This window comes from Cygnus atratus, chromosome 10 (assembly GCF_013377495.2).
Source record: "Cygnus atratus isolate AKBS03 ecotype Queensland, Australia chromosome 10, CAtr_DNAZoo_HiC_assembly, whole genome shotgun sequence".
Lineage (NCBI taxonomy): Eukaryota > Metazoa > Chordata > Aves > Anseriformes > Anatidae > Cygnus > Cygnus atratus.
This window is the reverse complement of record NC_066371.1, coordinates 15,862,782-15,877,051: the sequence shown is the minus strand read 5'-3', so window position 1 is coordinate 15,877,051 and position 14,270 is coordinate 15,862,782. Positions and strand designations below refer to the sequence as shown.

Genomic DNA, 14,270 nt, shown 5'->3' with positions numbered 1-14,270 from the left:
TATCAAGGATATGGCATTTCTGTCAAATTAGTTTAAGCTTCCATAGCAGTTGGAAAGATAAGAGAGACCTGTTCCAGCAAATACAAGGTTCTGCATCTGGGCTGGGGCAATGCCAAGCACAAACACAGGCTGGGTGGAGAATGGATTGAGAGCAGCCCTGAGGACAAGGACCTGGGGGAGCTGGTTGATGAGAAGCTTGACATGAGCCAGCAATGCACGCTTGCAGCCCAGAAAGCCAACTCTGTCCTGGGCTGAGCCAAAAGCAGCATAGCCAGCAGGGCAAGGGAGGGGATTGTCCCTCTCTGCTCTGCTCTCGTGAGACCCCCACCTGGAGCCTGCGCTCAGCTCTGGGGCCCCCAGCACAAGAAGGACATGAAGGTATTAAAACAAGTCCAGAGGAGGCCACAGGGATGACCAAGGGGCTGGAGTACCTCTCCTATGAAGACAGGCTGAGAGAGCTGGGGTTGTTCAGCCTGGAGAAGGCCCTGGGGAGGCCTTGCAGTGGTCTTCCAGTGCCTAAAGGGGGCTACAGGAAAGCTGGGGAGGCACTCTTTGTCAGGGAGAGTAGTGACAGGATAAGGGGTAATGGCTTCCAACTAAAAGAGGGGAGATTTAGATTAGATATAAGGAAGAAATTATTTACTCAGAGGGTGGTGAGGCACTGGCACAGGCTGCCCAGAGCAGCTGTGGATGCCCCATCCCTGGAAGTGTTCAAGGCCAGGCTGGATGGAGTTTTGGGCAGCCTGAGCCGATGTGAGGCATCCCTGCCCATCGCAAGGGGGTTGGAATTAGATGGTCTTTCTGGTCCCTTCCAACCCAAACCATTCTGTGATTCTACGATTCCAGCATCCCGCTCACACAAAATTAACTGGTCAAAATGCCTTCAACAAAAGTTTCCTGGCACCTTCCACCATACAGCCACAGCATTTTGATTCAGAACAAGCTCAAAAGTGGAACTGGCTGCACTACTGAGCCACACGTTGTTTCAAATTATCATCTCAAGAATTTACACTTGCAAGTGCAAGCGCAGCATTGGCAGACTACCTCCTTCTTCAATCAGCTCCTACCCTTAAAAATCTTGCTTCAGGTGCCATTTCCCACTGCTTACCAGGAAGAAACTCTAGGGGTACGGTTGGGATAGTGGCTGGGTAATCCTTCCGCTGCTGCTCTAGCCGTTTCCTTCTCTCCAACTCTTCCTGCTGGGCTGCTTTTGTCACGGCTTCTAGTTGGTCCTCGCGCAACAGCTTTCTGAATGTACAAGCAAACAGAGAAGTACGTCTTGGTTACACTTACAGTCCTTCAAAACAACAACACCCACCAAAACAACAAAAAACCTGAAGGGCTCTACAGCTGGCTTAAAAGACAACTGACAAGCTCCAGGTAATCCGTCAGCTACACAGACTGCGAACATCATATAGCCAAAAGCTACGGACAAATTTCACAGCTTTTTCAAGACTGTGCTTCCCAGCTACAGGCATCATTACTACCACTCAAGGAAAAGACAGAAGTTTGACAAGGAAAATAATTAGAGGAGGAAAAAAGTGCATTGGTTAGTATATACTTGAGTTAGGTTACCAGAGACTAGTTCTATCTGACAGGATGTTATTTATTACCATAGAGTTTATAAATAGAAAAGGCACAAGGTCATGCAAAGAAGACATGTGAGGAGAAAAGAGCTACGCCCAGAGAAGCTGTGGATGCCCCTTCCCTGGAGGCGTTCAAGGCCAGGTTGGATGAGGCCCTGAACAACCTGATCTAGTGGGTGGCGTCCCTGCCCACGCTAGGGGGCTGGAACTAGATGGTCTTTAAGATCCCTTCCAACCCAAGCCATTCTATGATCCTGTGAAAAAGCATCAGTTCCCCCACAGAGTCCTCACCCTGATTTTCATCTGCCTCAGTGTTTTCAGGAACTAAGACCTCTCATAGGTTTAACGCAATTGTTTCAAAGGCTGTTCTCAAACCAACTTACTTTTACAGGTAATTTCCATACTTCTGAAAGTTGCTTTTGCTTTTTTTCAGTTTCACTGTTTCAGATTTGCAGCCCTGGCAATGAAGGCTCTTTTGCCAGAAGAGAGGCACAATACAAGCAGTGGTAAAATCCAGCTCCCTCAAGCCAGCCTTTCAATCCAGCCAAGCCTACACCGAAGGGACAATCTCCTCCATCCTAACGAAGTCTCAGACTCCAAGGCTTACTCAACACTCACTCCTTCAACTTCAAGAAAGTCCATCAAGTGACCAAGCTGAAATATGAGCCAAAGACTACCAGTGCCTTACATACCATGAAAATGAGCCACTTGCTGCCTCAAAGAGTCCCTGCTCTAAGCTTTTTAGATCCTCTTGAACAAACTTTCATAGTGAATTACTACCTTAGAAGCTGCCCCAGAATGTACATGGTGACTTGCACAATCAATTTCTACTTTTCAAAATTCAGGAGAAATTAATTTCCAGCAATTCAGTTGCCAGTCACAGCACGAGCATTCCTGGGAACAAGTACCCAGGACAGAGGAAAGGGCTATATTTTAGGCTGTCTGCAATATGATCCTCATCAGCAGAAATCATGTACACAAGTCTGAAACTCGCTATTTACTTGAGACATCTAACTGAAAAATTGCACCATCATTATTAAACAGCAGCAAATACACATTTTTTTGAAATATATTCCATAACCAAATAATTTACTCTTCTGAAAATACCAAACAAGTCTGCACCCACATGAAGCACTCCAGACTGAGAACAGACTACTCCCACTGGTGAGATCCAAAGGTTTTGGAAAAGAAAAGCCATCTGCTTTGCCAAGAGCAGCAAAATGTAGCTTAGAAGAAAAGCCTACAGACTCCCTTTCTACCCAAAAGGCTACACAGCACCCTACCGCTTTCTGTCCTGATACTTACCTTATGTTCCTCCGCATGTGAGAGGGTTTCTGAGCCCTCTTCTTTTTGGTGTCCTCAGAGGCCAGGCTCTTGTGCTGGTTCTGCAAGAGTTGCTCTGCCCGCTCACTCTGAGATGAGGTAGTTGAAGTAGAGCGCTGCCATTCTCCGTCCTCCGTGTGTTCAACATGGTCACTGCTGAACACGGCTTCTTGGGGTTGGTCTGCAAAGACAAGGAGGTCACAACGTGAGAACTGTCAGCTGCCTTTTACATGAGCATTCATCAGGATTTAAGCTGAATGGGAACCCAGTTGGGTCAAAACTGGGGTCCCTTCTGGCGGTGTCAGAGTGTTGATAAGTTCTGTGCCAAAGGGTCTGTTTCCAGCAAAAGCCAAGACTACACTAACAGTCCGGAAGTGTCCTTACAAGAAAACTGGGCAAGATTATTTCAGTCCATGCAGAGCACTTGCTGACCTAAGTGCCCATTTTCTTTCAGGGATCAGATGAGCTCCCACTGAAAAACAGAAGAGAAAGCAACTCGGATCTCTTTCTTTGTTTCCCAACATTTAGGTGGGACAGAAATTTCCATTCATACGGCACCTCTGTAACCATCTTCCAAGTTAACCCCTTGAACGCGTGTTTTATGTTATCTGGTTCCAACACTGGGTCACGGCCCAGCAGGCAGTTCAAAGCTTTTACCAGACTCCACTCTCAGGATTTCAATGCTACCTTCTGGCAAGCTTTTTAAAAAGGAAAAAGTGACAATTCTCTTTCTGTTTTATAAGGCACACTTCTTTTTCCCTGACTTCTCCTATTTTCAGGCTTGCATTAACAGCTGGCTTCAGTCTTAAAGCACCGTGTGAAATGACACCTTGTTCTGTGTGCCACTTCAACAGGCTGTCAGTGACCAAGCTAATGCTTGCAGAGCACAGAAATGTTTCTGTTTGAAAGCTTCCCTTGAAGTAAACTGTTTCTGACAAGCCTTGTAATAGCTTCTTTGAAGCATCTTGTCCCCTTATGTCTGACAGAGAACCTCATCTCACAATTAGCCTTCTTGCTCGCAGTACGTCTATGAGCTAATGACTGAAATGAAATGACACTTAGACAGAAAGAAGAAAAAAGGGAAAAGACATCAGCGCAGAAAAATGCAGCAGAGGAAGAAGTAATGCTGAACCAACAAGCAGCGTATTGTGATGCCGTGGGATCTGGACACAAAAAGTATCCCTTCTGCAAGAGTCGAGAGCTTAAGTGAAGGATGCTTCTGCAAAGCACTCTGCAGGCACCTCCACGGCCCCACAGAAACATGCCTGTTCGAATTAACCTTACCACTAACATCACCTCTCGAATTTGAGGTGACAAGAACTAGATCCACCGTGGTCAAAAAGCACCGACTTGGCAGCTCCCTCTCCAGACGTCCCACCGGCCCTGCCCCAGCGCTGGCTCGGAGCGCAGGTCAGAGCCCAGCTAGGACGTCTGGGCTCGCCCCTCCCTGGGCCAAAGCCAGCAGGAGCAGCTCAAACGTTTTTGTGAGCGTCGGTACCAGCAAGTCCTACGTGTGCTAGGAAAGCAGGGAGCCACAGCTTACGTGAGGACACGGAGCACACGATGAAAGGAGACAAGTTGTGTTGGGCGTGAAGACAGGAGGCAAAGGCATTCACTGCCCCAGCCAGGCAGCTCTCCTACCGCCGCCGTCTTGGATCCCCTCCTCGAGGCAGCGGCTCAGGCACCGAGCATCACGCTCCCTCTCAGGCTGTGCTGGGAACAAACCCAGTTTCCGAGGCTTCCCAGACAAGAGCTCTGCTATTTGAGCTGCAGACACCCTGTGGTCACATTACCTGCAATTCCCCAGCGCTGTTTCCTTCCCCCCCCCCATCCCTTCTGCCTCGTGGTTATGCAACCAGATCAAAAGATCGGATGAAATAGGGCAAAGGGAAGCAGGGAGGCTGTGCACATGATCGCATTCTCCGGGATGAGTCATTAAACCAGCGACAGTCCCAGAGACAAACACTGCCACGGTTACACTGCTGCCATCTCACCGTGGGCCCAGGGGACCTTGCCGAGGCAGGGAGAGCACCAAGTCAGGTTTGGCTGGGAGATGGAGGCTCCCCACGCCCTGGCAGTTGCCCACATCACCTCCTCTGACAGCGACTGCCGCCCGCGCCGTGCACGAAGGGTGCCTTCGGGACAGGAGCGATGCCAGCAAACCCCAGGGGCTCGGCAGCCCAGAGGCAAGGCCACTGCGTGCCTCCTCCGTACGTTTTCATGTCTGTCATCCGAACTCTACACACGCCCATCCCACCTCTGCATTTCGCCTTTTCTTTCCTCTTACTCACTTGCAATACAGACTCTGGTCAACGTACACATCGCCGGATCTGGTTTTTTGTTTTGTTTTGTTTTTACAAGGTAATTCTCAACTGAAGCCTAAAATCTGGTGCCAAATTTGTGTTGTCCTGGGTGCAGACCCTCACTCACCACAGCCCTGCAAAGGCAAGTCCTGGGGCGCGGGGCACACAGCCACATTCCCAGCACGTGGGCATTTGGACACCAAGATCTCTTCTTCACCAGCAACACCCCCCGAACGTCCTGCCGATCCAGCAGTGGGCTTCAGCCAGCTTCCCGAGGCTGGTCCCCGCCTTGCCACCACAACTACAACGCTGTTTGTCACAACACAGAGTAAAATCACCACGAGCTGCTTCTGTCTGACCGTGCCACAGCTCCCACCTGACGTGAGCTGGCAGCTCCGAGCAGGAATTGTTCTGTTGCTGTTTTGTGTTAAACTCCTGACTGTGCACAGCACAACGCTGCCCGCGGCTGAGCAGCGAGGCTCCTGCTGCAGGCACGTGGCTGTGCTCCAACGTGGGGAGCTCCGAGCTGCACAACGGGGACCCACAGTGGAACAGAAACCTGTTAAGAAACGATAGCTGCACACAAACCGCTGTACGAGGAACAGGATTGCTCCTTGGGATGGATGGAGCATGGGAACGGCCTCACTGAACAGGTCTCATCAGGTGATCGATTGAAGTAATTCCTGCCCCAGTTCTGCCAAGCCTCCCTCTACAGCAGAAATGCAATTATGGTTTTGTAACAGGAGCTCAACACGCTACTCCGACGTGGCTACACAGGTAGCTTTTGGCACAACGCTACAACTCCCCGGCCGTGCTCGCACACTGACACTTCCCTGCTGAGGCTGAAGCTGTAAGCGCACTCCAGGCAGACACGGGCAGCCATCCCATCGCCTCGCTGGGACCCTCCCTGCCACCAGCCTGCAGGGAACGCCCCTGGCAGAGCCCGGCACAGGGCCACCAGCCCCACTCACCGGGCACAGGCCAGCTGCGGTTGCCGACAAGGATGCAAACCCTTTGTACGTCTGAAGACCCTGGGTGCTGAGCGCTGGGAGGAAGGCCAGCTGGTGGGTGCCTGCGCTGCTGCACACGACAATCCTTCCTCCGGCACGCTGGAGGTTTAGCGTATGCCTGCGCTACCAAAACCCAGCAGCCCTGATCACGGCACGGTGCCGGTCCCTGCTGCAGCCCAGGGATTGATGAATTTCTGTCTCGCTAAGCAGCAGCAGCAGCAGCCACCACCACCCCCAGCTGCACGCAGAAGCAGGGGGAAGTGTTTGGCTTCTCGACTGCCTCTCGCGTGTTGCAGTTGAGGAGTTTTCTGTAAGGAAAAGAGTCGTGACAGCTCCGTGTAACGCTGCTGCGGATGCTCCCTGGGCGGTATGACTCTCAGCTGCCCCCGAACACTGCACACAGGTGTGACTCACGGCGCACAACACAGCGAGAGATCTGTCCCACCCCAGGGCATTTCCTATTGCACCCGAGCTTAAAAGCCTCAGGTTGCCACCTCCTCCTTGCATAATTTTTCAAGCTTCACATAAAAGAGCATGGCACGCGGCCTGCAGGACAGTCTCCAGCATCTTTGGTTCAGCGCTGACTTGCTCCCCCCACACGCTGCTTGCTCTGCAAGGGGGCTCGGGTCACTGCCGAGCGTTCTGGAGCATCAGGTACCTTTTTTTGAGGAACAAGATTTTTGTAAGTAACCTGAGTCCTCTCCTGACACCGAGGTGTGTGAGAAGCAGGGACGTATCTGCATCCAGTATCCACACTCCGGGGCAAGCCTCAGTAAGGCCAGGTATCACTGCGCACACGAGTAAATATCCACAGGGCTAGGGACAGTCAAACCTCACTAGGAGTATAGAAGCTGCCACGCAGGATAAGACCCAAGGGTTCCCAACCTGAGGCTGCTGCACCGTCCCCTTGGCACACAACACCACCAGGTAAGACAATTACTTCTTCACCACCCCATCTCTGGCTAGCTAATGCAGCTCACCAGAGGTTCGCCCTCCTCCTGGGAAGCCAGTGTCCTGCCAGCACAACCCCGGTAACTGCAGGGAAGGCGTACCACTGCAAACCAGCCCCTTGTTTGACTTTAAAATCATTTCATTACAGGAATTCATGGTACTAAATAGCGCTACGTTGCTGAGCCTGAGCATTAGTGCCTACCCTGAGGACAGGGCTGTGCGTGCATGGCGAGGCTGGCGGCTGCGTGCAGAGCAGAGGGAAGTCGATTCTTGCTTTGGGAGCTGTCTCCTGTCCACGTAAAGAGCACGGCGCAGTTGTATGCTCGTGCAGGCGTTCTAGGAACTTACTGAGTACTACTGCAGCCGGCACTGAGCATGAATGGGAGGAGTGCTGAGTGACGGGACACGAAAGCCTCATTGCGCAGCTCCAGCTGCAGCGCTTGCAGTCGCTGACACACTGAACTACAGCTGTGCCAAGGGCTACAGAGGTGGCTCCACGGAGCCAGCCTGACTGCAAAGGCGCTGCCGTGCTGGGAGATCCTCTCCCGGGTTAGCTGGTGTTTTCCCTGTGCGCTGGGCACTGGAGGGGAGTGGAGGCGATGCCGGTGCTCGGCTGCAGCACAGCGGTCACCTCGGAGGCCAGCAGCCGAGTGTCCTGGCTCATCCTGTTCTCAGCTGAAGCGGAAAATAAATGAAGAGTTTTCAGACTATTCTCTGTATGCAACCGGTGCGGCTGCTGTGTGGGTGCCATGCAAGAAGGGAGGAAAGGTGTCTGCACAGAGCACCTCTCCCAGAGGCGGCACGATGGGAACGCTTCCAGGACACTGGCTGGAAGCAGGAAACTCCTTGTGAAACCGCTCAAGGACAGCGCAGGGGAAAGCAGGGGCGAAACCCAGGCTCCCTTCCTTCAGGCCCTACCTGCTGTAACACCCACCGGAGCCACAAAATGCCCTTCTGGGACACGGCACTCACCAACACCCACTTCCTTCCTCCCGAAGCCCCAGGAAAGCCGCCCCTCAGCAGGACACAGCTCTTCAGGAGGCTCAGGGCTGTGCCACCCCCTGGCAGCCGCTATCGGGGGCAGCTAATTAGCAGCAAGACTTTGTTCTCCTCGGAAAATAATTGCGCTCAGTCTTCGGCAGCGGCAGGACGCCCCTCCCAGCCACAACTGCTTAACAAAGCACTAATTATGTAAGCATTATATAAGCTGGCACACCTACCCCCCCCCGCGCCAGCAGCACCCACTCGGCCCCTCCAGCTCAACACCCCTCAGCCCTCTCGCACCGAGCAGCACAAGAGCGAGCACCCAGCCTCTGGTCTGCACCAGTTTTGTGTGTGCCGTGCTTGTCCGGGTGCCAGCCGGGGCTGTCCTCTTCTTACCAGGGCTAGGGATGTGGGGAGATGCTGGTCCCCGTGGGGCAGGCAGCCCACAGCTCTGCTCTGGCCCCTGTTGACTGCAATGAAGCACTGCTGGGGAGGAGTGGGCTTGTTCCCACCATCACCCTCTGCGGCTGGCTGTGATGTCGGTGTCCTGCTGAGTCACTGCTGCACGGCTCCGCGGACACAAGCGAACCTTTGTGCCTGGCCCCAGTGCTGCTCCGTTCCCAGCAGAAGCGTCCCGTGCCACCGCACGCCAGCTCCAGCGCCTTCACTCCTGCTGCTGCTTTAGCTGGGGCTCAGCCGCCTGAGGTCTGTCGCTTGTTCTTGTCGCTACCGAGACACAGACTGTCACGTTGGTATGACAAGCGGCACTGTTTCAAGTTCAAATAGCACATTTTGCATTGTTCTCGGTGTCTGTAAAGTGGTCGGTGCTGGGGGTTCAGGAACTCCATCCGCAGGCTGCAGGTCAGAGGCTGCCTCGAACCCTGGCCCAGGATGGGGGGATAGAGGGGGAAGGTGCAAAATGAGCTCTGAAGCAAACACCGGCACAGAAAACACAGAAGGAGCCCAACCAAAAAGCACACAGACCCCAAACACATCCTTAGGCTCCTTCTTAGGCAGGGAGTAAGCCCCAATCAATGGAAAAATTTTAAAGATAAGGCAGCGCTGCCCCTCTTTTTTTTCCCCCCCCTTTGGTGGCCTTTCAGCGTATCCGTTTACAGCAAGCTTGTGCTGCAGAATGAAACTCCTTTCCCAGCCCGAGGGAATCCTCAGCCAGCAAAAGTGAAGAGCAGGGGAAAGAAAGAAGCAACCCGAAAACCAAAGGGAGAGAAACCAGCTGAGAAGCGCTGAGAGGCAGAATGGAACCTCACGCAGCCAGCTCTGGTGACAGACAATATATCTTCTAACTCCAGGGTTATGCAAGCAGAACCAGGCCCCAGACACCCAGCAGCTCTCGTTCCGGCCGCGTACGCCGAGACCCGGGTTACATAAACACCGAGCAGCACTTACACAACGCCGGTAGGGCCGTGGCGGGCGGCTGCCCCAGCCCAGCACCGCGTGGCAAAGGCTGCCGGCGGCCCCGGAGCACCGCGCGCCCCTGGCCAGCTCGGCTGAGCTCCCAGGAGGGATGCGGGGTTTCAGAGGGATGTGGGATTGCAGAGGGACGCTTTCCTAGTGCCGTGAAGGGGCAAGGGCTGGAGAAACGCAGGACATCTCCTGCCTGGCATCCCTCTCCCCGGTATGTAATCTGAATTGCTTTACCCCAGTAAAAGTCCTCGAACCTAAAACGCCACCTCCTCGCGAGCCCTCCCTCTCTCAGGCATTAGCCAAGGCAGGGGAACAAAGCCAGCAACTGCTCCCATTAAGGCAGCAAGTGAACCAGGGATGGGTTACATTTGTCCTTTACACGGCGGGGGGTTGTATGGGAGAGCAACTGAGTTACATAAATCTAACGCACAGGAGCCAGGAAGTGTCTCAGGCTCCAGCGCTGGAAAGCGTTCAACAAGCTGCATGAAGGAGGGAGCTGAAACCTCCCCGTTCTGGTTATCCCAGTTAACCAGTAACCCAGGACATAGTCCTGCCAGCCAGGTTAAAAAAACCCACAACCAATAACCACAGACACCTAGGCAACAAGCAACTGGATTTAACCCTCAGACCTTACTTGTTTTCAGAACAGTTCAAAACTTCTTCAAAAAAAAAGAATAACTTTTTTTTTATCCTATTAAGGTGGATGAACACTGATTTAGGTAACAAAGCTAATTTCTCCCCCACACTCGCATTCAGAAAATGGATGCAAACCGGGGGCTCGACAAGCTCCCAGCACAGTGGATCGGGCCAGCTGTTCCCAGCACTCTTCTTAGGCACAAATTTCAGGGACTAAGGAAAGAGGACGAGCAAGGGAGCAAGCGTTTTGCATTATGCAATGCTTACATAAGCATTAGTTTACTCTAGGTAGCTGGGAGTTGTGGTATTAGCTTTATACCAGGATACCCTCAAAGCAAGGAGAAACAATAAAGAGGGGATTACTGCTGCCACACGCTTCCAAGGCCACCAAAACGGCAAACAAACACCGAGCACAAGCCGCCGAACTTTAATCTTTGCCCCAAGGCCTCGCCACAGCTTCATTCAGGAGCTGGGAAAAGGGAGGGGAGAGAAGACATCCGATACTCGCTCATAACTTAAAAGAGCTGCGTGAGACATCACCCCAGCAAAGCATCCCTTCGTGTCTGCGCACTGCTTTGTTCTTGCTCATGGCAATGGCGGACGGGAGGGGAGGCTCCCAAAAACTACGACCTGGTGCTGGCACTCTGCGTCGGGGGCAGAGGAGGTCACGACCAGGGCGCGCTCCACACACTAACCTCTCAACCACCACCAGGGCCGTTTTGCGGAGAAGGAAACTACGGCAAAGAACTGGGGTAGACAGCAGCGCTGAGCAGCTCCCGAGCTGTCGGCTCCCTCGTCTGTGCTCTGTCCCCTCCTGAAGTATGATTTCCTACTCAGAAAACAAAACAAACGTGTGTATTTCTTGTAGAACCGTAGCAGCACAGAACTTCAGCTGCGTTGTCCTTTGCTGCTTCAGTTCCTAAAAATTCCCCCTGAAATTGCTTTGAGGACTTTGTTTAATGAGGGAGGCATCACTTGGGGGAAAAATGCAATTTGTTGAGTTTGAGCCTGTGTGCCACCGCATTCCGCTGGCACCTCTCCCACCAAGCGCAGCCAAAAAAAGTGACCGAGAGCACTGGAGAAAGCTAATAAGCCCAGGGTGGAACACCATCACTCAAAGAACGATCTGTTGCTATCTAGCTTTTCTTTTCAAAATACCGGCGCTGCTTTGTGTGCTGCTAAAGCAGTTTGACGGAGAGCTGAGAAGTTGCTCAGGGCACGCAGACCTCTGCAAATCGAAGGCACAATGGCACAAGGACACCCCCATCCAAAACAGGTAACACCCCAAAAAGCTAAGCTCATTACACCCTGGAAAAAAAAGGTAACAAGCACCAGTTCCAGGTAAGGCTGCTCATGTTACAGCCATCTTTCTGGTCAGAAAAGAAGAATATGAGTATATGCGGAGGAGATGAGACTCTTTTAAATAAGAGCCATTTTTCTTGTAGGGCAACAGCCTCTGCTCAAGCAGGGTTAGGTAGCGTACTGCAGCTAACCTCCACTCGATTTACCTGCCAGTGGGTACTAACAAAAACGGCGGAGCTGCTGACTTGCAGAAAGCCAGCGCAGCACCGCCCATACACGTGCCCGTACTCTGAAGACCCCAGCAGTGTCCCGGCTCCCAGCGTGAGAAAACCCGACCAGCGCAATGCTGTGTGAGGATGAGCTCGTTCGCATCTTGGGCTCTTGTGTCTGTACAAATGACCCCAAATATCTTTCCATACCAAAAAAATAAATATTGGGAGGCCTCTAGCCTTGCGTTCTCCCTCCACCTACGTCACCTACAGTCCCATTTCCAGCAGCACCTTCCCCTCCTGTCCTCTTTTTATGCCTGTTACCTACTGAGTCACACGTGCCATTTGTATCACCCAGACTCCTCGTTTATCCAAACTCATTTGGCAGTGTAATTCCTCTTTTCTCAGTTCACGCTCTCCCAAATTAGTTTCTTTGTCCTGCCACCACAGCCAGGGATAAGGAAGTGAGAAAAGTGGATTTTTGCTAGAATTCACCTCTCCACTAATGGACAACAAATACTGCATGGCTCATTCCTGTAAAAGCTCCTCTGTAATAAACTGGAACTGCTGAGGACCACTTTTGAGCAGCCTACGACCTCGTAGCATGAACTTTGGAGGTACCAGCCCCACGAGCAAAGCTGAAGAGTTTGGCTTCTGCAAGTACCTGACCTCCAAGTAACAAGTTAAATGACAAGTATAGAAAGTTCTTCAAACCCAAAGGAAGTTTCTTCTCCAACACACAACGTCCTCCCATCAGCAACCAACCTAAGAGGCAGCCATCGCCAAACCGTGGCTGGGGTTTGACCAGCACCTTCTGTTTAATGGGAGGGAAGGAAAAAAGAGCCAAGTGGCTCCTGGTCTATTTGGCACCAATTAGGTGCTCTGGAACGAGCACCCAGCGCTCTGCCTAGCGCCTGGTCAGCGACTCAGCGAGCACTTCACTGGCACCAGAGGATCTTAAAGCTCTTCTCAAGGGGGCTGTTGGGGAAAAAACGCACACAAAGTTGAAGGGGATGGGGGAGAGGACACTGGATATAAAATGTTACTGATATTAACAACTACCTCCCCTCTTGCTAAAAACTTCTGCGTTACAATATGACAGCTGCAAAACCAGTACCAGACAGACCCAGGACATCACGACACTTAAGTCTTCACAATTAAAAGCACAAAGAAAGAAAGTTTCTCTCTCATATCCCCTCCATCAAATCAGCGAGCACTGCAAGACCCTGAAAATTCACCCATTTCCATCGCAGCCTGGTAGTTAGGAAACGAAAACCTGAGCCTCAGCGCCTGGCGCACTGTGCCAGCCATCGAGTGGGGTGCTCCAGCGCAGGGGGGTGGCACAATGAGCACCGCAGGGAAGCAGGAGGAATGAGAAAGCCGAAGGACAACAAAACACCTGCGTCCTACCTGGGAACTGCTGAGACTCATCCAGGAGTAACATGCTGCTCCGTGCACCGCCTTCTGCCCGCACCTTTGCCTCAGCGCTTGTTCACCGTGGCCGCGTGCTCCCGGCCCTCCCGGTATATTCTGGGCTCACGGTCTTCGGGAAAAGTTTCCAGTCACTCCCAGCAAGTTGGTGTCTCTGCCCTCAGCCTGGCGAGCGCTAAATCCGCCCTTGCCGGCTGCTCAGCTCGCAGGCAGGAAACGCCTCCTGATAAAACAGTCCCGGGTCCAGGCGGGGAAACCTGCACTTAAGGTTTCTGAAAATAACTTTGGTGAGGAGCTCCCGGTGCGCGAATCCACTCAGCCGGCGTGCTGGGAATCAGCGTGCATATATCTGCCCCGAACTCAGCTGAGACGGACCAGGGTCACCGTTACACAACCGGTTAAATACGCCTCGGGTTCAGTCTAAATAAAAACTGTCGCTCTCCCTTCCCTGGCTGAGTCAAACGCCACAGCCCTGCCCCAGGTGGCCGCTGTTCCGCCAGGGACCGCCGCTGCCCGGTGCTCCGCTGCCTGGCCGGCTGGGCTCCGGGAGGCGATGCCGATCAGCTGCAGCACCCTCAGCGCGCCCAGGGAACGGGGCTTAGAGGGGACGAGGGCGGCGGAGAGGGTGCGCGCGGGGGACGCCTCGCTCCTCTCCCCCGGCTCGAGCGGCAGAGCTGCGTGCCGTTGGGATCGGATCCCATTCATGCAGCCCGCGAGCCAGTTCAACTAGTGGCAGGGAGCGAGGCTGAGAATAAAATAAAAATCCTTACATAACCACCCAGGCTCCGGCGGGGCCCCGCGCAAGGGGAATCCCAACAGACAACAGGAAGGCCAGGGATCCGGTCAGGGATCGCCACCGCGCCTCCGGGCTTCACGGCGCCGCCGAATTAAAAGGAGGAACGGGTTGCGAAAAGAGCATGGCCTTTTGGCTTTGAGAACAACCTCAGGATCTGCGATTTTGTGAGCTGTCTGCACGAAGCCTGCTAGCTTGCAAGAAACCGGGACAGCTGAGCCCGAAACCTGAGCGGTTTGAACTCGTTTGCGCAATAATAGGCAAAAGAGCATCCTGTCCGCTTCTACATCAGCGACTGCTGCGTGCCTGCGGAAGGC

General features: G+C 53.0%; 1 protein-coding gene across 2 annotated transcripts in view; it reads right to left on the bottom strand.

Annotated features, from left to right (window-relative positions):
* RAD54L2 (RAD54 like 2) overlaps window positions 1-14,270 on the bottom strand; it is a 58,727-nt gene that overhangs the window by 16,446 nt on the left and 28,011 nt on the right. The window contains exons 1-3 of one of the 2 annotated variants that reach the window (XM_035558335.2): window positions 13,140-13,891; window positions 2,892-3,090; window positions 1,109-1,248 (exon numbers count right to left, since the gene is read on the bottom strand). In XM_035558335.2, the coding sequence (XP_035414228.1) occupies window positions 1,109-1,248; window positions 2,892-3,090; window positions 13,140-13,173 (373 nt within the window). In that variant the 5' untranslated portion in view covers window positions 13,174-13,891. Of the gene's footprint in view, window positions 1-1,108; window positions 1,249-2,891; window positions 3,091-13,139; window positions 13,892-14,270 lie in introns of those variants that run through there. The other variant, XM_035558334.2, reaches the window with a different exon arrangement.